Source organism: Orcinus orca, chromosome 1 (assembly GCF_937001465.1).
Source record: "Orcinus orca chromosome 1, mOrcOrc1.1, whole genome shotgun sequence".
NCBI lineage: Eukaryota > Metazoa > Chordata > Mammalia > Artiodactyla > Delphinidae > Orcinus > Orcinus orca.
In genome coordinates, this window is record NC_064559.1 from 100937914 (window position 1) to 100960900 (window position 22987).

A 22987-nucleotide genomic window follows, 5' to 3' on the forward strand; every position below is an offset into this window, starting at 1 on the left:
CCTTTCGCCTACACATACCCACCTATCTGGTATGTGTTAGGAATGAGAGTTTGGCTTGTGTTTGGAAAAGCAAACAGTCAAGGTCCTAAGCACCCAGCCATCAGCAGAACACAAAGTCCCTGTGATCCACCTCAGTCCCGCCCACTGCCCCATCTTCCAGCTGAAACTCAGATACCAGAAGGTGTGCAAACAGAGGAGGTGCTCTTCCGCACCAGTCAGATTCTGTTTTCTCCACTTCGGCCCACATCTACCCACTCAGTTCCATTTAAGAAACAGTTTCTATCTGTCTTTACTTTTACCACCAGTCTTGGTTAAACATCAGAAAAGAGACAAATTACACACTTCTCAGAAACTGGAATTTTATAAAAAGGCATTTTTCTCTTATATCCATAAAATGATATAATTTTTGCAAGTATAGAAATGTGTCATAAATTATACAGAATGTTCCTTAATTACAGCTCATTGCAACTTGGTACTTTCCTCCCTCCCTAAAAAACGAGAGAGAACCAAAAAAATAATATATATATAACTGTATATATATATATATATATATTTATATATATATTTATATATTTATATTTATATAATATAGACAAACAAAATATGAAAAAAAATCATTTCCTCTTTGGTATAAAAATCAGACTCTCACCTTGAGAGACACACAAACAGACATGATGTTGGGTTTGTAAACCATGTGGCCTAAAGAATTTCCCTGTCAAGCTTTCCCCGCCCCCATCCCCTGCCCACCCCACCCTGCCTCAACGCAGCCCACCTCCAGTTCCCTTGGGACTCCCACATAGCCCACTCCCAGCTCCACACCATTCCTGAGTAACCCTCTCCACTACCAAAGACAAGGAAAAAGTTCTGCCCAAGACTGGTTTGGTAGCAACTAACTTGGGAGACACGTAATTTGGGGAAGTGCTTCCTAGGTGTAGATGATGGAGAGGAAGGACAGGCAAGCCGAAGCTCTGCTGTCCAGACCAAGCCAGGCACGGGGCAGCCGCCTCCTCTGCTTTTCCCCACCGCTCAGTACAGGGACCCCACCAGATCCTGCCGCGTGCTTGGCCTGGAGCGGGTGGGACCTCTTTTACCAGAGGGAGAAGTAGAGGTCAGCTCCCCTTTAGCCTCATCTCATGGTGCTCAGCTTCCCCTTTTGGGCCACCTCAGGCGCAGGAAAACACCAACGAGGAGGGAGAAGGAAAGTCAGAACAGACTCTGCCAGTGAACTTGGGTCTAAATTTAAAATGAAAGAAAATGTTCTTAGGACTACATTTCACACCCAGCTTTAGGTCACTGAGAAGGGCAGGGCCACTTTCCTAGGCTCCAGCCCAATACCAGCAGGACTTACGGAATCCAGGAGTTGCGTGTGCTGAGGAGGGGTAGCACTTCACTCTCAAGGTGAGGAAAGAGACAGGAGCAGACCCCTGTATACTCTCCCCGCACCCTGTGGCTGACAGGCACCTCCCTCCCTGGTCAGCCTCTCTGTCCCTCGTGGGCACCAGCCCCTCCCCAACCACTCCACATCTATCCAGCCTCCTCTTCCCCAGGAGAGTTAAGACACCAATCACAACATAAAAGTCATATAAAGGCCTCCTCCACTTGCCAAATAAAAAAGACAAAACCAAACTGGACACAAACACACATCAAGGAGAGACACACACACTGTGAGGGGCCGAGGGCCCCAGCAGGTCTCTGGCTTCCCGGCATGATACATTCTTGTGTAATTCAGGAACAGGGGCTCTGGGGCCCCTCTGGGGAGTGGGAGTAAAAAAATACAGAGATTACAGTCTCCCTGTGGGCTCCCAGGCAGGGCAGGGGCAGACACAATCTCTCACAGTTTTTTCTTCTGTTTTTGGTTCCACATCTGATCCCCCACTGGGGCTGGTCAGCCCCCGCTCTGCCCTTGGGGCCGGCCCCCTCCACCCTCCCAACTGCTAGGAGGGCCCTGGGCTGGGGATGCCCCAGCCACTCCTAGTGGGACCAGCAGGACAGAGTCTACCAGGGGAGATGGGATGAGGACCTGGGCAAGGAATGAGGACCCGCAGTTCCGAGATGCTGTCCTCTTGGTGGCCGGCCAGCCCTGCGTGAGCTGATCACCGGCAAGGGGCGTCCCCGTCCCAGCCGTCACCCCTTGAGGGGCTTGTCGGCCCCTCCGCTGGGGCTGCTGGCGCTGTCACTCTTCTTCCTGCGCAGGCTCTCAATCCAGCTGGAGCTGGAGCGGGTGGTGAAGCCAGAGAGCGCCAGGGAGCTGAGCCGCATGTTTTTGCCAGACATGATGAGCTCCCCGAAGCCCTCCTGGTGGGAGAAGGCGTAGCCGGAGCGCCGGGAACCCGTGCGACCCACCCGCCTCATGCAGCGGTGCTGGGCCTTCTGCTTCTTCCTCACCAGCTGGGTGTAGCGGACCTGGCGGGGGAGGCACGAGGGAAGGAGCCTCCGTCAGCGTGGCAGCGTCAGACACCACCTCAGGGAAGGGCCCCAGAGCGCCTGGGATGGGGCAGGCACGGGCACCTCCAAGACTGCCCAGGCTGTCTGAACCCAGGAAGGGCAGAGGACAACCGTCCACGCACTTAACAGAAACTGCAGCCACAGGCTTATTTAAGCCCAAGGGCTTTCGGACACACGAGCTCCATCCCCCAAAGCAGACAGGCTGGCCCCTCACCGTGTCTGAGAGATCCGGCTTCAGGTTCAGCCTGAGGAACCGAAAGGCGACCACAGGCATGATGCAGACGACTGTGGTGAGCACGATGGTCAGCCACACGGTGGGCTGGGCCAGAGTGTTCTGGGCATTACCTGGGAACAGAGGAGTCGGGGCCTTGGGAGTCACAAAGCAGATGCAAGGGCAGCACCGCCCCGCTGAGTTCCCCATTTCTTTTTCTGGCAGCCCTACTTCCCCAGTCTCAAAACCTAAGTCATCCCTGGCTTCTCTTTCTCTCTGCTCTGCAAATATTTATCTCCAACTTGGACTCTAGCTCCAAACTCTGAAAACAACTTCAGACCTGTTTTGTTTTGTCTTTTTTTTTTTCTTTTTTTGGCTGCACGACATGCAGGATCTTAGTTCCCCAACCAGGGATCGAACCCGCACCCCCTACAGTGCAAGCGCCAAATGATAACCACTGGACCGCCAGGGAAGTCCCCAGACCTACTTCTTTAACTGCCTTAACCTGACATCTCTGTTGAACATCTAACGGGCACCTCGGTTTCGCACGGCTGAAAGTGAACTACTGTTTCCTCCACCCCAATCTGCTCCACGTCTTCCCCAGCCCAGGAGATGCCACCACCCACTAAGCTGCTCCAAGTAAAAGCCCCGGAGTCACCCTGGTTCCTACCCCCACCATCTCAGGCCCCCATCCAATCTGCTGGCTCCATTTCCAAAATATCTATGGGATTCCACCACTTTTCACTCGACTCCAAGCCACCATCATTGTCACCTGGGTTACTGCTATAGCCTCCTAGCTGGTCTCCCCGTTTCTACCTTTGCCCTCTACCTTTTATTATCCACAAAACAGTAAGAGTGATCCTGTAGAAGCATAAATCAGTTTATGACATTTCCCTGCTCAAAACCCTCTGATGATGGCTTCCTATCACATTTAGATTAAAATTCAAAGTTCTTACTTTGACCTATAAAGGCTCTAATTACCTGGACTGATTCTCATCTCTGCCCTCCTGCCTCAGCCATACCTTCCAACCTCGTTTCCTTCACTCCCCCAGCTCCTCGGCTGCTGACGACCTCCCCACAAGCCCTCACCTAAGGCTTCCATATCACTGTTTCCTCTTCCTGGGCTGTTCCTGTCCAGAGAGGCACATGGCTCACTCCTTCCCTTTATTCAGATTTCTCTGTGCCAATGTCTCTTCCTCAAAAGGGCTTTGCTGATGACCCTTGTACCTTGATGCCATTCCCCACTCTCTCCTCAAAAAAAAAAAAAAAAAAAAAAAAAAGAGAGAGGCTCCTGGCAAGTCAAGTGCACACCTGACAGCCTGGCATTCTGATTCCTCAAATGGCCTGCCTTTCTAGCCTCTCTTCCACTGCTTCTCAAAGGGTATTCTTGTCCCACCCTAGCTGGAGCACTCTCTATTTCCTGGAAATAAACAGCCTTTTCACACTTCCAGCTCTCTGGCTTGGAATCTGGCTCCCCAGTCCTGGCTACACCCTCAGCAGCCTCTTCTGGGGGACTATCCCTGACCACCCCACAAACAGTCATTCTGCTGACCATGAAGCCTGCCACCCCTTCGCCTCCCTTGTAGCCTGGCAGGGCTGTTCTTCATTTTCATGGATACGGAGACCCTCTGAGGGCAGGGCCTGGGTCGGATACAACTAGATCCCGACAGCACCCTGCAGAATACCTGGCACATAAAGAGTGTTGAATAAATGCCTACCTACCCCATTAGTCCCAGAACAACTGTGATTCCTCACTGATGCAAGAGGAAGCCACAGGCACTCACCCACAAACCGGAATTGGTTTGGAAACATGTCGAAGAGCCCATTGCTGTGCATGGCAAAGAGGATAGCAAAGTAAACCGCCAGGCTGCCCCAGATGAAGAAGTGGTTGATGGCCGTCCAGTAGCCGGTATCCAGCCCAATCTGCGAAAAGCAGTTGTTACAGGCAGAAGGAGCACCCCCCCCCCCGACAAACCCAGTCCCCCCTCCCAGGAACAGAACTGCAGTGCCCAGTGCACCCCAAGGACAGGAGCCCCACCCCTTCCAGAGGGGAGGCCAGTTCCCGGACTGCCTCCTACCTGCACACTGACCACGATGACCAGCGAAGTGGCCACGGTGACCGCAAAGGACTGGTAGTCAGCCAGCTGGGTGCCATCATCGCGGGTGGCCTCAGCAAACGCCCCATAGGGGATGAAGAACATGAGCACAGATGTGTAGATGCCCTGGGCGATGCAGATGAAAAATTCCCGCTTGTTGAAGAGGAGGTTCAGCTGGCCTGGCTCGTACAGCTTAGGGTACTCCATGCTCCGCTGCTCCGGGACATCCTGTGTGCGGAGGGCCAGCGGCACAGGAAGTCTCAGAAGCTGCCGCTTTAACTCAGGAAGGCCAAGGGCAGACTCTGTCCCCCTGCCTCTTTTTTTCTAAATTCGACAGCTATATCCGACCTCAAGCCAGCTGCCCCCAATCCATCTTTTGTTCAGCAACCCAGGGGAGTTACAGGTCAGGTGTGGCTGAGAGGGAGAACCACCCACACCCTGACCAGCTCACAGAACTGCCTTCCCAGGGACCACAGGCAGTGGGCACAAGCCTACCACTATCAGATGGCTCCCTTGCAGCAACGTCTTTCTCCCCAGCCCGCCCGGTCATCCAACTCCCCCATACCTGATCGAAGACCCCCATAGCCAGGACTGGGAGGGAGGTATACACGATGTTATAAAGGGTGATGAAATACTGGTCATAGACGGTCTGGAAGGAGAACAGGGAGTGAGAGAGGAGTGAACATGCAGTCTTTCTTCACTACAAATCAGGCGGAGGAAGACAGCCGACGTGGCATATGTGGAGGCCTAAGGAATTTTCTGGAACTCCCTCTCCACTTCTTCAACAAGCATTTTTTAAAATGCATGCATCAGACAACAGCTAGGCCCTAAGGGGACCAAGTAATGAACAGGACAGATACAATCTCTGTCCTTAAGGAGCTTAAGGATTGGTAAGTCAGGGCAGTGGGGAGCTCACTACCTGGGCCGAGAAGCCGCAGAAGAAGCCAAACCAGAAGTGGACCATGGTGAAAGCGAAGTTCTTGTAAAAGAAATAGCAGAGGAACTTGCACATGCGCAGGTAGGACCAGCGCCCATGCACCAGCAGGAGGCGTTGCAGGAACTTGAACTGGGAGAAGGAGTAATCGGAGGCCAGGACAGCCTGGATCCCTTCCTGCCCACTGATGCCCACACCAATGTGAGCCGCTGCAGAGACAAGAGATGACAAGAGGATGAAGACAGCCACACCCTTCAGACTCACATCACATTTTGGCCCCCTCCCCCATCATTCCTCCCTGGGCCCCTCTCCCTTCCCCAGGGCCCAGCCGCCACACCTACGCAGTCCACTCACTTTTGATCATGCTGACATCGTTGGCTCCATCCCCGATGGCAAGGGTCACAGCCTTCTTGTACTTCTTAACCAGTTCCACCACTTGTGCCTTCTGCAAGGGGGTCACCCGGCAGCAGATGACAGCTTTGCAGGCACAGGCTGTCTCCAGAAACTCCAGCTCCATGTCTGCCTCTAACGCATGGGCCTGGGAACACAGAGTGCTGAGAGAGCCCCAGTCTTCTCCAGGAGAGACCTGGGGGTCAGCTCGTCCAAGTCCCTGTAAGACCGCAGCCCCCCGAAGTCCAGGGAAATGGGAACATGGTAAGATCTAAGAGCCGCTCTCTGAAAAGATACTGCCCAAGCGAAGGATGACGACACTTACCAGGCTGTGCCCGTTGATGACCAGGGCGTACTCCCCAGCCACGGCTTCCAGGACAGAAGTGAGCTTGGAAGAAGAAAGCTTCTCCTGGTAGGTGAAGCCGTTGCCTACAGTGCGGGACGAGTCCATCATCTTCTCCCGGGCTTTCCTGTGAAGGGGGAAACGAGACCGTGGTCTGCCAGGACGGGAGCAGGGATTCAAGCCCAATCGGGGAACCTCTGCCCGACCCCCAGGTACACTGCAGAGCATCTACCTGCCTCGGGCCTTTTTACCTGAGCTCCTCCCGCACTTCCAGGACTGTGTGGCCAGTGACGATGAACACCTCCGTCATGTCGTCTGTCAGCATCTTGCAGGAATAGCCAATGTTCACGGCCGTCTCTACCAAGAGAGATTGCAGGAGCTCTGGACAGGCCCCTGACAAGGTCAGCGCACTTGCCAGCCCCATGCCCCAGGCTCATGCAAGGACTCCACGGGGCTGTGTCCAGATGCAATCTCCTCGGCCCTGCTGGTTCTCACCTTGCTTGTCCCCTGTCAGCACCCAGATCTTGATGTTGGCCAGCGTCAGGAGGGCGATGGTCTCTGGAACCCCTTGCTGAAGCTTATCCTCAATGGCCGTGGCGCCCAGCAGCTGAAAATACCACAAGGGTCCCTGGGACGAGAGTCCAGGCACGACCCCTCCTTGCCCACCCTTGGCCCGTTCTGCGGCCCATACCATCATGTCGCTCTCAACCTCCTCGTAGACGCTGGCCAGCCGGTCCTCCCGGCTGTCCTGGGCCAGGCTGGCCTGGAGCCGTCTCTCGGCCCACTCCTCGTAGTACTCTTCATCCAGATCCTTGTAGGCCAGGACCAGGGTCCTCAGCCCTTCGCCCGCGTACTCCTGGAGAAGGAGTCAGGAGAGTCAGCCCCCAGCCCCTCCCACCACCCCGCGAGTAGCAGAACCACAGGGCTCCCTTCCTCATGCCTACATTCAGGTGGTCAGTGGTGGTGTTGAGGAGCTCTTGGGTGGAGTGGTGGAGTCTGTCCAGCAAGATGGTGTCAGCCCCTTTGCAGTACAGTCGGATCTTCCCCTCTGGATTCCGCACTATGGGTGGGGCGGGGGGGAGAACGTCCCAGAAGAATTCAGGCAGGTGAAGCCCCCCAACCTTAAAACATCAAGGGTCACCCAGTACACCTCACCCATCCCGGGTCTGCATGCTGCCCCTGAATGCCCCCTGCACCCCCGTCCCGGCCTCACCTATGACTGACATCCGTTTGCGGATGTTGTTAAAGTCCAGGATGGCCAGCAGCTGGTAGGTGATGGCTGTGCCCATCTCGTGGACAGTGATGGTCTTGGGTGTACGAGAGCGGAATACGAAACCAAAGTTCCTGGCTGCGGTGACCAGAGCCCCCTCATCTGGCGACTGGGCTTTGTAGTACAGCTCCCCTGGGTGGGGAGGAAGAACACAGGTGGTGTCAGTGGCCCTATTCTCAGCCGAGTGTCCCGCCCAGGAAGCCCCAGGCAGCCACACTGCCGATTACAGCCCGAGCCCACAGGCACAAGTCAGGTGGGGGAGAACACAAGCCAGCTCCTCGGCTCACCTTCGTTTCTCTTTTTTTTTTTTTAAGGCTGTGCTATGCGGCATGTGGGATCTTAGTTCCCTGACCAGGGCTCAAACCCGTGCCCCCTGCATTAGAAGCGTGGAGGCTTAACCACTAGACCTCCAGCGAAGTCCCTCACCTTCGTTCTTTTCTTCTGACATGACGGTGTGACACAGGGAAAGGAGGCGGAAGAACTCGTGCGTGTGTGGGTCCCCCATTTTGACAGCCTCCAAGAGGGTAGGGTCCCAAAATAAGAACTTCTTGTCAGCCAGAGGATTGAAGGAGAAGTTGACGGGTTCAGGCCTCTGGAGCAGGTAAGAGTGTGATCAGGAAAGGGTGGGTCACGAGGCTGCCTCCCAGGGAGGAGCTGTCCTCACCAAGATCCTGTCCACTGTGGACCTCAAGATTCCCACTTCTGCTACCAGCTCTTCCTTAGAACACCATTTCCTCCAAGCAGCTTCCATTTCCTGACCAGACAACACATCACTCCTAACCACACCAACCCTGCCCAGGCACCCTGTGTTTAACTGGCACAGACAATCACCATGGGGTCTGGACCTTACCTCTCCCAATTCAGCTTTGTGGCCCAGGACATCGAACACGTCACCTACACACAGCCAGGACAGAAGGAGGAGCACCGTCAGAGCTCGAGATCTCGCAGAGCAGGGGGAGAAGCCTCCAGCACAGGACCCCCACAGGCATCTGGAACCCGCAACCCTAGTCGCTGAGTGAATGTCACCCAGATTCACACGGCTGACTCAAAGGACAGGAGGCGCAGGCACCCTGGATCCTCAGAACCCCAGGACTGAAAGCCATGACACCCACTGCTCTCCATCCCCATCCACGCTCCAGCTCCCCCCCCAGGACAGCTCCAATTCCACACCCATGTCCCCAGGCCTCCCAGGCCCCTTCAGGTGCCTTTCACTCTTTAGGCCTGCACAACAGACAAAGCCTCACACACTGGCCATGGGGCCTGGGTTAGTAGAGAAATCAGTTAGGAGAGGGGCTTACTCTGCATAAAAGACCCCACACACCCTGCCCAAGCCATCCCAGCAGCTCAGCCACAAGGCCACTGCAGTGGGGCCACACTGGAAAGGCCATGGTCACATTCCAGAGACTCACAAGGGCTCTGGACAGCAACACAGGGAGAGTCTAGACTCCAGCAGGGCTGACAAGGTCCAACCTGGCTGGGGTGCCCAGGGGCCAGTGTCTTGGGCTTCTCTTCAAACAGCCTAGGAGCTCCCCTACTGCCTGGAGCTGGGATCGGGGTGAGGGCACCAGCAGAGGAGAGGGGAAGCACTGTCAGTGTCTACCTCCTGACCCGGGGCGCAGAGCAGACCCTCTCAAGTCCCACAGACCCAGGTAGGAAAGAAGTAAAACCCAAACATCAAGACAATTGTGGGAGCCCCAGTAGCACAATCCTTCAGGCGAGACGCAAGCCCTCGGTCCCTGGAGGCGCAGCCATACCGTAGCTGCGGCCGTTGATGGAGCACTTGTTGAAGACCATGATGTTCTGGGTGAGGGTGCCTGTCTTGTCGGAGAAGATGTACTCCACCTGGCCCAGCTCCTCGTTCAGGGTGGTGGTGCGGGCCTCCGCGGGCGTCCGCTTCTTCATGCAGAACATCTTCTTGTCCCAGTTGATGAAGTAGCTGTGGCCCAGGCGGATGACCTCCACGCTGCACAGGGTACAGGTGGTGAGGCTGGGGGCAGGAAGGGGAGGGGGACCCCACCCCCACGGGCCTTTGCTGCAGGCCCTCCGCCTGGGGAGAAACAAGAACGGAGTGGATACCTGGGCAAGGACACCTGGGTGGGGGAGGGCAAGGAGAGCCTAAAGGTGGGGGTCCCCGACCCTGACCCTCTGACGCTCTCCAGACAAAAAAAGGTGCAAAGGGCCTGGGCAGGCGGGACAGACGGCACAGGCAGAGGAGAGGGGACTGCGGACAAGGCACTCGACCAGTTCTTACCTCAGGACTAATAATACAGAAACCATGCAGAGAAAACAAGAGAAAGTGCAAGAGGGAAGGAAGAGAAAAAAAAAAGAGAAAAAGAAATAATGAGGGTGCTGCGCGTGCCACAGGCACACAGACATCCCTGCAGGGAGAGGAAACTGAGGAGGCCCTGGAGCCCGTGCCTTGCTGCCCGAACACAGGCGAGCGAGCTCCTTCCGCCCGGCTCTGGGCTGCACAACCTGACCTGGGGTGTTTGGGAAGAAGGCGGGGCAAACTGAGATGCTGACTCCAGAAGGAAGCGGGGCCTCAAGAGTCTGGGGAATAACACCAATTTACAACGGCACGGGGCTCTCGGCATCCCAAGGTGTATTCGCATCATCCTCTACTAGGCATTACCCTTGGGATTTGGACTGTTAGCATCTCAGAAAGGGCCCCATGTTTAGGTCCAGCACAGCCAAGCAATGGGGCCACATCTGGAACCCTGCTTCCAACCTGACTGAGGCTGCTGTCAGGATCCAGCTACCACACAAAAAATGAGCTGGCTGGAAATGCCTGAATGGCCTTTGCCCCACTCTGCTGATCACGCGTCCCCTCTCCACCCTCCCCGCAAACACACACTGTAACCTGATGACACTTAGAAACTTTCTCAGGCAGCTACCATAGGCTTAGAGTGAACTTGGATACAAAACAAAGTCAGCAAAGTCCAAAGGTGGAAAAAAAAAAAAATCAGATTGGAAACAAGAAAACCTTTAAATAGTAATGAAATACCAGAGCTGTGATGATAATGATGAACATGCTACCAGCCGTTATTCATACAGTAATTTAATTTTTAAAATGTATTTTCCAATTTTGTATCTTATATCAAAATGTCCCTATTAAGAGAATGAAACTTCTTCCCATTTTACATGAGAAATGAAAATTCTTCCCATTTTACATGAGAAAACCAAGGCCCTAAGGGACTGTGGATTTGCCTGAGGTCACGTGGCTACTGAGTAGGCAGGACTAAACCACAAGCCTTCTGAGTCTCCTCCTAATGCTCAAAAGCCCCTGTCCACTGTCCACCCTCAGCACAGAAACTCCTTGTCTCCTACTCACTGTCAACAGCACTAGGACTCAGTGGCTAGTGGGGAGATCTGAGGACTATTTGGGGAATCTATGTGAACAAAAAACAACATATGGGAAGAGATCTGAGCATCTCTGTAAAGCATTTCCTCAAAAATGTTACAGGTTGGGAGTTCCCTGGCAGTCCAGTGGTTAGGACTCTGCGCTTTCACTGCCGAGGGCCTGGGTTTGATCCCTCGTCAGGGAACTAGGATCTCACAAGCCACGCAGCCAAAATAATAATAATAATAAAGTATACAATTTGATAAATTAAAAAAAGTCATAGGTTCTCTTATCTCAAGTGCAAGGCACTAAATACAAAAATATCTTCTCTCTTCTTGCCATTCTTTCTTCCTCCTGCATCCCCCCGCCCTTCCTGTTCATTCTCCCTGTTAACATTCTCTTTCCTGCAAACATCCTAGATGTCCTCTTACTCCTATTCATGCTGTACGCCACTGCCAGCCAACACTTCCTAAAGCATTCTTTAGATTTTTTTTAAGAATCTTTTAATGGTTTACTAAGTAAAAGTCCACTGGCAAAGATTCAGGACCCTCCACAATAGGGAACAAGCTTATGTTTCCAGCTCTCTGTCTCACAGCCCCCCACTCACAGTCCATGATCCTGCCAAACTGTCCCAGGACCAACCATTCCAAGGTCCCTATCTCTGTGCCTTTGTTTCCAGCCCTCTCCTCCAGGCTCCACCTTCACCCATCCCTGCCACCATTCAAAGCTCAGTTCACCAGCAACCTCTTCAAAGATGTCCTCTCTGATTAACTATGTGGGGAGTAATGCTCTTCCAACCCTCATGGCACTTTGTGCCTCTGTGGTATCTCAGTGGGATGCATGGTAGCTCGGTGTCTTACACTGTTTGCATCTCTCCTCCCCTACCAGTTTGCTGCTTTTGAAGGAAGAGGCTGTATTACACATCAACTGTGTCCCCTTGCTTTACACATAAGGGTAACACTGAACGTGTTACAGCACTAGTTCCCATTTTGTTTTATAACATGTTCAGATTTATCTCCCTCTACTAGACTGAAGCTCCTGGAGGGAAGGAAATCCATTCTTAATACATCTTTGTATGTGCCACAGCACCTAGCATGCTTCTTTGCACAAAGTCTGCATGCGATAAATATGTGCTGAATAAATCAATATGGTTTTTATTCTAATACAATCCAAAGCACCAGGAAACTGTGGTGAAGTTTGCTTTGTACAAAAAGATAAACAGATAATATAAAATGTTCACAGCACAGGAAGGAGAGGACCCCAAGTTCCCTCTCGAGAATTTCATCTTCACAGAAGACAGAAGTTTGCCAAGGGACCACCTGAGCTCCCTGGAGAGACCCCAGAGCAGAGAGAGCACATACCTGACATAGAGCGATATGGGCACGACGGTGTTGAGGATGATGATGTAGGACCAGAAGGAGAGGAAGCCAGAGAAGAAGGCACTGTCCACCGCCTCATCCCAGGGCAGGTAGACCTGGAAGCGTGTCCCAACCTCGTGCTCCCAGATGGCATTGCCAATGGCTAGGATCACCCCCATGCAGACCAGAAATCCAAAAATCTGCAGAGGAATGAGAAGCAGAGGCTAAGCTGCCACTTAGGAAGCCCTCAAAACCAAGTGCATCTCTGAAGGTCACCACTGGTACCCTGAGCCCTTGAAAGCTCAGGCATCTTTTCTTCTTTTTTTTTATAAATTTATTTATTATTTATTTATTTTTGGCTGCGTTGGGTCTTCGTTGCTGCGCACAGGCTTTCTCTATTTGTGGCGAGCAGGAGCTACTCTTCATTGTGGTGCACAGGCTTCTCATTGCGGTGGCTTCTCTTGTTGAGGAGGATGGGCTCTAGGCATGTGGGCTTCAGTAGCTGCGGCACGCAGACTCAGTAGTTGTGGCTCGCGGGGTTAGCTGCTCCGTGGCATGTGAGATCTTCCCGGACCAGGGCTCTAACCCGTGTCCCCTGCATTGGCAGGTGGATTCTCAACGACTGCGCCACCAGGGAAGCCCCTCAGGCATCTTTAAAATGGTGGCATGCTCTAGTGGGAAGCACCCAGAACTAGTGACAGGTTCTAGTCTGTCATTGACCATCACGTGGACCTTCTCTCACGATGTTTTCTCAACTGTATGCTGGGAGGGCTGAAATGGTTGTGTAGCTCCCACTCTGACATCCTAAAACATTTGGGAGACCTCAAAGATGGTAAGAGTGGGGGTGAGCTACTTTCAACATACCAAAGCAGCTTATTAGAAATCACCCATTTACCGGAGCTAAGCCTCTACAAGCTAACGAAAATGCCGGGACTTGCCTGGTGGTCCAGTGGCTAAGGCTCCACGCTCCCATCGCAGGGGGCCTAGGTTAAATCCCTGGTCAGGGAACTAGATCCCACATGCCACAACTAAGAGTTCTCATGTTGCAACTAAAGGTCCCACATGCGACAGCTAAGACCCAGTGCAGCCATAAATAAATAAATAAATATTTTTTTAAAAAATGCCAAGTTTCTGTAATGTTCATTATCTTATACAGATTGCCAAAAAAAGTCTTTTAACCAAGACACAAATTATGTCTTCATAAATGTAGATTTCTTAATAGTCAAAAAACTTATAAAGCTTGGAGTCCCTGAAGAAGGATCATAAGAAAGTTTTGGTGGTTTAAAAGAAAAAAATTGAGACCATTGCGTGATTTCAGACATCTATCTTCAAAGCTGCCTCCACTCTGGATGCTTTGAAGCAAAGCAGGAACCATCCTGATGCCCAAGGACTACCGGGGGCGATGCAAGCCTTGGCCTGATAGCCTCTCAGACTGGGGTTTCTGCAAACCCTTCAAGGCCAGGGAGGAAACTGTCTCACCAGAGGCTGACCCCAGCTTTTGCAAGCTGGCGTGTGGGGGGCAGGCAGCAGGCAGTGGGAGCACAAGAAGGGGAGGAGAGCCCAACAAGGAGCTCAAATTTCTAGCCAAACAAGAGAAGGATTCAGGAATTGCCAAAAACTAAAACAGAAACTTTTCCTTTGGGATCCTTTGCTCTTGGAAGTCAGGGGAAAAGACCCTGCTATCCATCCTCCAAATGGAAATTTTTCTTTTAATTCGCTCTCCATCCCCATGAAGGCCTCCTTGTCCCTGGCAAAGCAAACAGAAGGTCACATGCTACACTAAGTCACCATCATAACTGGAATCCAGAGAAGGGAAGATCTGTTTTAACTTTCTTTAAGTTGTTGATTCATGCACGTTCCTAAGGTTTTTTAAATAACATCTTCCAAGTCCAAAAAGAGCCTGAAATAAACACTGTCTTTGAGTGGTTGACCTGCCAGTGGCTTTAAAAGCTAAAACCTGAAGGCTGACTACTGACCAGAGAGGAGAGATGGAAGTAAAGGGACCCGCCCAGGGAGAACCAGAAGGGCAGAGGCAGGAACCACATGTGGGAAGCCTTACCCAGAGCACCAGTGTATTCATTAGGCGATCAATACTTGTTCTCTTGAATTTTGTCCTGCCGCTGTTCTGCATCAACTTAGTGTCAGGACCTAGAAAGGAATGCGAAGGGCTGGGAAAGCCAAATAACAAATCTGCCTCTGGGCTTCTGCCCCGGTCCGCAGACTACAGGACATCAGGGTGGAAGAGAGACACTGGCTGGATGAGAAGCTTGGATCCGGGGCCCACTCAGCCTCCTCCCACATTCCTGCGGGAGGGTGAAGGCAGCAACTCTCGCCCTTCTTTCTTTGGGCCCTAGGAGGCTCACCTGCGAAGATGACCAGCCCGAAGCACCACTCGGTGTTTCGCAGCACGCAGCCCCGCAGCAGCATGTTCTGGTTGCTCAGGGGGAACTTGTTCTCCTTCCAGTAGAGGGTTCCGCTGAATTTGTCCAGCTTATTGTTGGGAGGTTCGCAGATCACTTCACCTGAACAGAAGACAAGAGTGCCCCCGTTCAAGGTGCAGTCTGTAGCTTAACCCCAAGACAGCAACACAGAAAAAGAAGCTGCAGGGAGATGGTGTTAGGATGTGAGCCCATCACACACTGCTGGTGGGAGTGTGAACTGATGCAACTTTCTGGGAAAGGAATGAAGCAGCATGAACTCCTATTAAAAGTACACATATCCTCAGACCCAGTAATCCCACTTTGGGGACTCATTCTACAGAAATGATAGCATAGGGCTTCCCTGGTGGCGCAGTGGTTAAGAATCCACCTGCCAATGCAGGGGACACGGGTTCGAGCCCTGGTCCAGGAAGATCCCACATGCCACGGGGCAACTAAGCCCATGCGCCACAACTACTGAGCCTGCGTGCCACAACTACTGAGCCCACGTGCCACAACTACTGAAGCCCATGCGCCTGGGCTCTACAACAAGAGAACCCACCCCAATGAGAAGCTCGTGCACCACAACGAAGAGTAGCTCCCCCTCACTGCAACTAGAGAAAGCCTGCGTGCAGCAACGAAGACCCAACACAGCCAAATTAAAAAAAAAAAAATGATAGCATAGCTCAAAACAATTTTATTGAAGCATTATTTGAAGAGCAAAAGACTGGAAACAACTGAATAGTCAGGGGAGAGCTGAACAAATTACAATACATCAATTCTATGAAACATTATAGGGTTATGAAAAAGAATGATGTAAATTTCTTTACTTAGTGACGTGATAAGATACTTATGATGAATTTAATAAGTACAGAAAGGCGGTTGCAGAGATTTTAGTACAGTATGATCCCACTGATTTATGCTCACGTGTCTGTATAAACAGAGAAAAGTGTGGATGAATACACACTAAACTGCCAGTTAACGTAACTACCTAAGGAGACTAGAATTGGAGGGAAGGAGGGCTTTTTCTTATACATGCTACATAGTTTGTCTTGTTAGAAGGAGCATATATCATTATTCTGAGACAAATAAGAAATAAGAATAAGCTGAATTTCAACATGTACAGCAAGGAGGGAGCTATCAGCCATGAGGATCTCTTGAAATGACCATCAATTCACAAGTAAAGGATAGCCACCTGGCATTCCTGACACCCCTGCCCCCCCAAAACCCAAAAAAGTCCAGAGCGGTGCATAATCACAGGAACAAGAAGCCAAAAAGAGAAGGCACAATTTAAACCCCCAAACCCACCCACCTCCTCTACCTGAAAGCTGCTTCTCCAAAATTACTCACCATCAAACTTGGCAAGCTTACTGATGTCTCCCAATTCCGAGGTGACTGGAATCGCCTGCCGTACTTTCATGTTGGTCTCTCTGGAAGGACAGTGTCCCTGAGGCCTGGTTCCCTTCCCTTCCTCTAGATTCTACCTGGGGGCACCTGACCATGGAGGACCACCACCCGCCCCCCCCCCCTGCCGCAGGCATTACTAGGTAGGTAATTCTTTTACACACCCCAAAGGCTTTCTTACCCATCAATTTTCCAAAAGGTACAGAGCCCAGACCTGGGAACCTCTTTCAAAAACAAGCTTGTTACCCCAAAGGAGGCAGAAGGAGATGTGTGACACTGAGCATGCGACTTACCCATCGAGTTCTGCTGTCTCTATGTAACACAGCCCATGGGGCTCACTGCTGGAAAGGAGGAGGAGATCCGCCTAGAAAGAAAACCTAGTGAGAAGGCCAAAGACCCAATCCTCCACCCGCAATGGACTCTTTGATGATCCCTCTTTCCACTAAGCACTCTTGGTTTGCTTAGTCCCAAGCATGTGAATGGCTAGAAAGGAGGCATATTAATATGACACGGAAGCTTCCCACTCAGGAAAGTTTCCTCCCATATGTGTTTAAGAGGCAATAGTCAATCAGGAAAGACTCATCTCTTTCTGCCAAAGTAAAGGGAGAGCACTGCAGGCCTAGAGGGGCACCTTGTCCCTTACCGCCACAAACTGGTTATTTTCTAGCTTGATAATATCACCAACACAGACATTCATCCACTGCTCTTGCTGGAGGCTGAGGCAATGAGAAGATAGAGAAGAGGCTGTCAGTAGCTAGAGAAGTTCCCAGGGGACCCCTTTCTTCCCCAAGGCCCTCAGTCTCCAACAGGCACTCACATTCCATTGATCAGCACCTGAGACTGACGGTTATTCACCTGGTTATCACTCTTGTGGCGGAACTGAAGAGAGGAAAGAAAGGTAAGACACCTTCTCCCGCTCCGAGGGACTTAGATGATCAGTGGAATGCAGAGCATGCTGGGTACTACCTTGTCTACACCTATTCACAGGTCTACTCTGTCCCTGACTCCCCCTCCCTACTCTCGGCCAAGATATCATGGATCTAGCTGGACCAGGTAAGGAATGGCAAGGTCACTGAGGAATTGTGCTGGGTGGAGGAAAGTGAGTTGTGGGGTGGGGGGTGGGAAAAAGGTATAAGAATGAAAACAACTCACATAGTCATCAGTGGCGTCTTTAACAGCTGTGATTGTGAGGACAAGAACCAAAGGCACAATGGTGGTGAACCAGGAGAGGGAGGAGATCTGTGGGATCAACTGAAAAAAGGAAAGAGAAGGCATGCTTCCGAGGCCCCGTCCTCGTTTCCCCTAGACCTTTCTCTTCCTTGACTTTATATCGCTTTGTGAGTTGCAAAGGGTTTACCGCAGGTCACTTACCTGCAGAATGAGAAGGAACAGGAAGTAGGTATTGGCAACTTCCTGGAACTGCTCAAAGAGGTTGACAGGCAGGAAGGTGAGAATATTGTACTTGGAGGTCTTGATGCAGTTACTCTGTGGCAGTGGGAGAGAAGATAATGAGGCAGCCTCCAACCCCAACCCAGAATGAGACTGAGGCTGCCTCCTCCGTCCACACTTTCCAAACCTCTGTCCCCAAAAGCCAGTGACCAGAGGTATGGGAGGGCGAAAGAGGAGGAGGGAAGAGAGTCTCACGGGGTCAATGTATCCTGCTTCACTGACAGGTGAAGGCCATGAAAAATTCAGCACACAGCAGGTGGAGAGTGACGAGGAGGCTGCCTTCCCCTCCCTCAAGCACTCTCCCAGCAGTCAGCCCTGTGTCCCAGCCTAGGACAGAGGGGATGCACCTTTCCCCTTTCTGACTCAGGAGGAGAGCACAGGTGGTCTAGAGCCACTTACCGCATACTGGAATCTCTCATTGTATTCTCGGTCATTGGCCCGCGCCCTCCTTTCTTCTTCTGCAACAGAATGATGCTGCAGTCAGGAGCAAACTGAGGCCTGGCCCAACACCTTGTCAGGCCCACCCCACTCTATGGGTTTTCCACTGAGGGGCCTTGGTTCCTTCCACAGCACACAGTTTTTAAGGAGTTAGCACCACACCTGAGGTGCCACTAAATTCTTCCCTCTAGTCCACCTCTCACCACCAGCCTGACCACTGGGCTCTGCAGGTATTACATTCTCAGGACAAGATGCCTTCTCCTTTCCTCACCAACAACCATCAAGGTCTTCCACTGGGGACACTCAGTTTCTCTCCCCCATCCCTTTAATTAATGCTGTAGGAATTAACGGCATTGGGTATCTCCAGAGGAACAGTAGCTGAAGACACTAAGCTTCCTTCTCCTGGAAACCCCTGCAGATCAAGCCACGGTACTGCCCTCCTCCTAACCTAGTGGGTGGGGTGGGTGGCAAGACAGAGGGTCACTGTGCCCTGGAACTGATCTGCGGCAGCATCCCAGCCCCACGTGCAGTCCCCCCTACAGAAGCCTCTGCTTGTCACATGTCATCAGCAGCGGCTTCTGACTGGCCCACAATGACATCATCTTATTTCAAAGCTCATCTTCAGTATGAGCTGAAGGGGGCTGGTCAGGGATATGGGTCATGCAGACTGAGACAGAAATGAAAGAGGGAGGAATGGGATGTAGTTGAAGCAGTTGCTCTCTAACCATAACCTTTCTTGTGCCATCTGCACATATCTCCCCTAAAAAACACATCTGTCACTGAGTGACAAATGAACTACACCTATTCTGAACACCCACAGATCTGGGACTGCAGGCACCAAGTTCAGGTCCCAGAATATGGGGCTGTCCTAGGAAGTGTTCTCCAGCCCATCTCCCGTGGTCAGGACCATAGGCTGAAAAAGGGGGTACCCTGGTTAGGCAGTAAACATAATGCAAACCGGTCCTGGAGCCAAAGGCAGCATTCCAGACGCCTTCCCTCACCCCCTCCCAAGCCCCCTGCAGAGCACACTGCAGTAACAAAAACCTCAGACCGAAGCATCCTCTGCCTACCCAGAGTGCTCCTTCCCTGCGTGGTCACTTTACTCCCAAAACTTCCCCAGAGGGGACCCCTCAGGCTGAGTGACTGTGTAGTCACCAAAGACCATGCAAAAGGAGAGGCAGGGACCAAACGCTTCGGAGTCAGGATCTCTGAGTCTGCAGAGGACAAGGGAAGGCTGGGGGAGGCCGGGGACAAGCGAATGTGAGGGAGGAAGGGGGTAAATTACGGGCTCGGGAGAGCTGCCAGTCGCTGCCTCCTGTTACCTGTCCCCCAAGAGGGCTTCTTTCGGCTCCAGGAGGGGGGAGCCCCGGCCCGGGCCCACTTCTCGGGCATCTCCTTGGGGACCGTCATGATCCCAGTTTGAGCGGGGGAAGGGCGGGCTGTCTGTCGGTCTGTCCTCGGCCTCAGCGGCTCCGATGGGGCGGCCCCCCAGGGAGGCACCGGAGCTGCGGCAGCTCAGAGTGGAGCCCCGGCCGTGTGGCGCGCGCCCCACCTGCAGCCCCGGCCATCCTCCCGGCCGCCCGCACCCAGCGACGCCGCGCGCTCTGCTGCGCCACCGCCGCCCCCGATGTCCCCCGCGGACGCCAGCGCGCTCTGAGTGGCCCCGGACACGACTTGCACTCCCTGGGCTCCGCCCCCGCCCGCTCCCCCGACTGCAGGGGTAGCAGCCTGCCAGCGCGCCGCGTAGGCGAAAGCCAGCACGGAGTCCCGCCTCCCTCGGCCCGGCCAATGCGGGTGAGGGGACTGCCAGCGTTGTCCGGGGCAACCGCTTTCATCCCACCGCCTCCCACCCCCTCCCCCGCCCTCAGGAAAACAAGGAGGACCTGGCCTTGGATGGGAGAATGAGGGGAGGAAACGAAGTGCGAGGACGGAGAGGAGATGGTGGGAACACAACACCCCGGGCTCCCCAGACCACAGAATAGGAGCTCCAGGTGCCCCAAGATAAGAGTCTATGTGTTTGGGGGTGAAGGGCAGGCACTCAGCACCCTCCTGGGGAAGAACCCAGCTTAGGGAATCAAGGCGAAGAATTCGGTTTCCTAAGGCTCCCCCCAGGATGGATAGGGGCTGCAATCTACCCTCCTTCAGGCTCATTACCTGTCGTCCCTCTTCCTTTGCTCCCTGAGTCATAATAACACCCACTCTTGATGGTCCCAGGGATTCCCCCCGACCCCGCCTCCTGCCTGTCTTACCTGGGGGGCGCTTTTTTGCACACAGTGCCATCTCACCCAGCAAGGTCCCAGCAATCCCATGGGAGACCCTGCAGGAACGTGACATATGCGTGAGGTCAGGAAACTGAGGGTAACCTTCATTCCCCTTTTCAGACTCCTCCTGAGGGTTTTCTTCCCCAGTTCTGACCTTGCCCCTCCCCCAGCCTTCCCCACTAACTCCACAGCAACACTTTGCTCTTACTGCCCTGATAGGTCCCTGAGAAAGAAGAGGGAACTTCCCCACCACCTCCCCCAATGCCTCTGCCTTGGATAACATGAGGTGACTGACCGTTTACAAAAACCAAGACCTGCTAGGAAAGGAAGGGGGCAAAGAGAAGAGGCCAGATATTGACAGGAGGGGCACAGCTCTCAAGGTACCCATCCCAGGGACAATGGATGCCCCATGTGCCCTCCTGGTGGCAGTGAGTGGGTGCCTGTGTTTACTGGAAAGCAGAATTTCCATTAAGGGGTGGGGTTGAGGGAACATGAGCCAGGAAACACCTGGCAGAGCATCAGGAAACAGGGTGGGCAGGCCCCACCCTTCTCAAAAAGCTTATAATCTTCCCATCCCCCCCCATTACTGGGGCTTCCATTATCACCTCCTCCAGGGGAGCTCACTTTAGAGGCCTGGCCTTCACTTCCTGCACACAGTCCCCAAACCACTTCCTCTCAGTCTGGGTTAGCCGCCCTTCTGGGCCAGCAAAGGGGTCTTTTCAACCCTGCTGGGGAGTCATCCCTATCTCTCTCTCTCTCACCCCAAGCCTAGTCCAGTCAGCCTGGCACTGGGTGAAAGCTCAGGGAGCATCAGTCAGATGGACCTCTGCTTCTTTCTATCTCCCCATGTCCTTCCTTTCCCGCAAAAAGGTAAAAGCCCTGGCCTATAAGACAGGGTCACAGAGCCTCATCCCAGCTTAGCTCAAAGGAAGCTGCCAGCCAGGTCCTGGGTCCTCTTGTCCACCTCCTCTTTCTTTGTCTGGGTGGAAAGCCTTCCTACCCCTTGGTTCCCCTGTCTCCAGCCTCCTGGGAACACCCTGCCAGCCTGTCAGCCCTAAGAGATACTAATTGTCTGTCTGCCCAGCCTCTATAATTACACACTATGGCCAAGGCCCTGTCACCCACACCAATTCTTCGTTCACTAAGCCGGACTCCCTTCCTGAACCCCAGTCAGGCATATACCTAGAGCCAGAAGTCCTTTTCCTCTCTGACCCTCCCCAACCCTGGCAACCAAGGGAAGAAGAAAAACCTCATCCACGTTTTCGAGATGCCAAGCCTTCCTACAGGGCCCCCAGCCAGGGTCTCCACCCAGTCTAGGGTCTGAGTCATAGGAGGGTGGGGCATGGAGAGGTTAAAAGAGAGGATGCAAGGGTGGGCATCACAAGTTCCATAGCCAGCCCCGCCCTCAGGGAGGGAGGCAATCAAGAAACACTATCAGCCTGAAGATCTGGGTTTGACTCCTATGAAAGAAAGAGTTAATGAAGGAGCCGCACAGGCTGTCAGGAGTCTGGACACCTACCAGGAAAGTTGTTTTACCTCTAAGACCCTGGGGAGACTGAAAGCTGGCTGGCCCCAGACTTCATCCCCTCTGGGGTGCCATAATAGGGAAGGAAAGGGAGGGGTGAGACCTGGGAACAGGGACCCTCTCTCACTTCTCCTTCCCAGTCTCACACAGCCTGGGTTTTCTGAGCCCAGGCCCATTAGCCACGTGGCTCTGCCCCGTCACCCTGCCCCAGCCCCCTCTGCAGCCACATTTGGGATAAAAATAGCCAGCTCTGGGAAGAAGGCAATGCTCCATGGAGGAAAACGGCTCCTCCTCTAGGCCTGGCCCCTGCTCCCCTCCAGCCCAAACCCAGGAAGCCTGACCCCTTCTTTTAGAGGAAGCTGGCAGGGATATTTATGGGCAGGTCAGGGAAACAGAAGAGAATGGAATCGAAGACCCCCGGCTCCCTTGCCACCAACGCCTGGCCACTTTCCATGGCCAAGGACAGAACCCAGGACTCTCCCCCAGCTCTGGACTCCCAGAGCTAGCACCTCGCCTTGCACCCTTGGTCTTCCTCATGCACAGAGACCTCCACCTTACAGAGACAACGCCTACCACCCCCAAACTCCCTTCTCCAGGCACCCAAACCCTCGGACCCCAGGTACTCCCCTCACCCCCACGACTCTGGCCGGTTCTCCCCTCTCCGCTGCTCCATAAGCTTCTCCTCCACACTCCCGCGCCCCTTTGCTGGTCTCCACGCGCCCCTTCAGCACCCCACCCTCCCATCCTGCGGACGGCCTCCCGAATCTCCCCCACCCTTAGGCACCCAACACCATCTTCTCTCCAATCATCCACTCCCCCTCCTCCGTCTCACCGCAGCTCCGACTCCCTGTCCCCTGTCCTCCCCTGCCCACACCCCCCGCCCCGGCCCCTCCAGTCCCGAGTCCGCGTCCGCAGCAGCATCTCCCCCTGCCCTCCCGGCCCCGCGCTCCTGGGCTGCTACCCCCGCCTTGCCAAACCTCACCTCAGCGCTCAGCGCTCGGCGCCCGCCCCGGCGGCCACGTCCTGCCCATGCCGGGGGCTGGGGCGGGGGGCGCTCGGCTCAGCTCCCCGCGGGCTCCCGCCCCCCCAGCTGCAGCCCCTCTCCC

The 22987-nt window shown here is 53.5% G+C and overlaps 1 protein-coding gene across 2 annotated transcripts; it reads right to left on the reverse strand.

Moving 5' to 3' along the window:
* Positions 1 to 342: 342 nt before the first annotated feature.
* Positions 343 to 22934, reverse strand: ATP8B2 (ATPase phospholipid transporting 8B2). 2 transcript variants are annotated; one of them, XM_049712250.1, is made up of 29 exons: positions 22864 to 22934; positions 20345 to 20412; positions 18057 to 18115; positions 17580 to 17693; positions 17361 to 17459; positions 17026 to 17087; positions 16852 to 16924; positions 16502 to 16572; positions 16155 to 16234; positions 14751 to 14909; positions 14447 to 14535; positions 12391 to 12587; positions 9444 to 9652; positions 9099 to 9233; positions 8540 to 8583; positions 8116 to 8281; positions 7633 to 7821; positions 7364 to 7479; positions 7111 to 7275; positions 6915 to 7026; positions 6671 to 6776; positions 6402 to 6546; positions 6041 to 6224; positions 5672 to 5895; positions 5318 to 5401; positions 4735 to 4980; positions 4441 to 4579; positions 2660 to 2790; positions 343 to 2403 (listed from the first exon to the last, which is right to left on the reverse strand). In XM_049712250.1, the coding sequence occupies exons 2-29, from the start codon at positions 20373 to 20375 to the stop codon at positions 2125 to 2127; spliced, it is 3708 nt and encodes a 1235-aa protein (XP_049568207.1). In that variant the 5' UTR covers positions 20376 to 20412; positions 22864 to 22934; the 3' UTR covers positions 343 to 2124. The 2 variants fall into 2 exon arrangements, with proteins under 2 accessions (XP_049568207.1, XP_012394010.1); XM_012538556.3 differs by lacking the exon at positions 9099 to 9233.
* Positions 22935 to 22987: the final 53 nt, after the last annotated feature.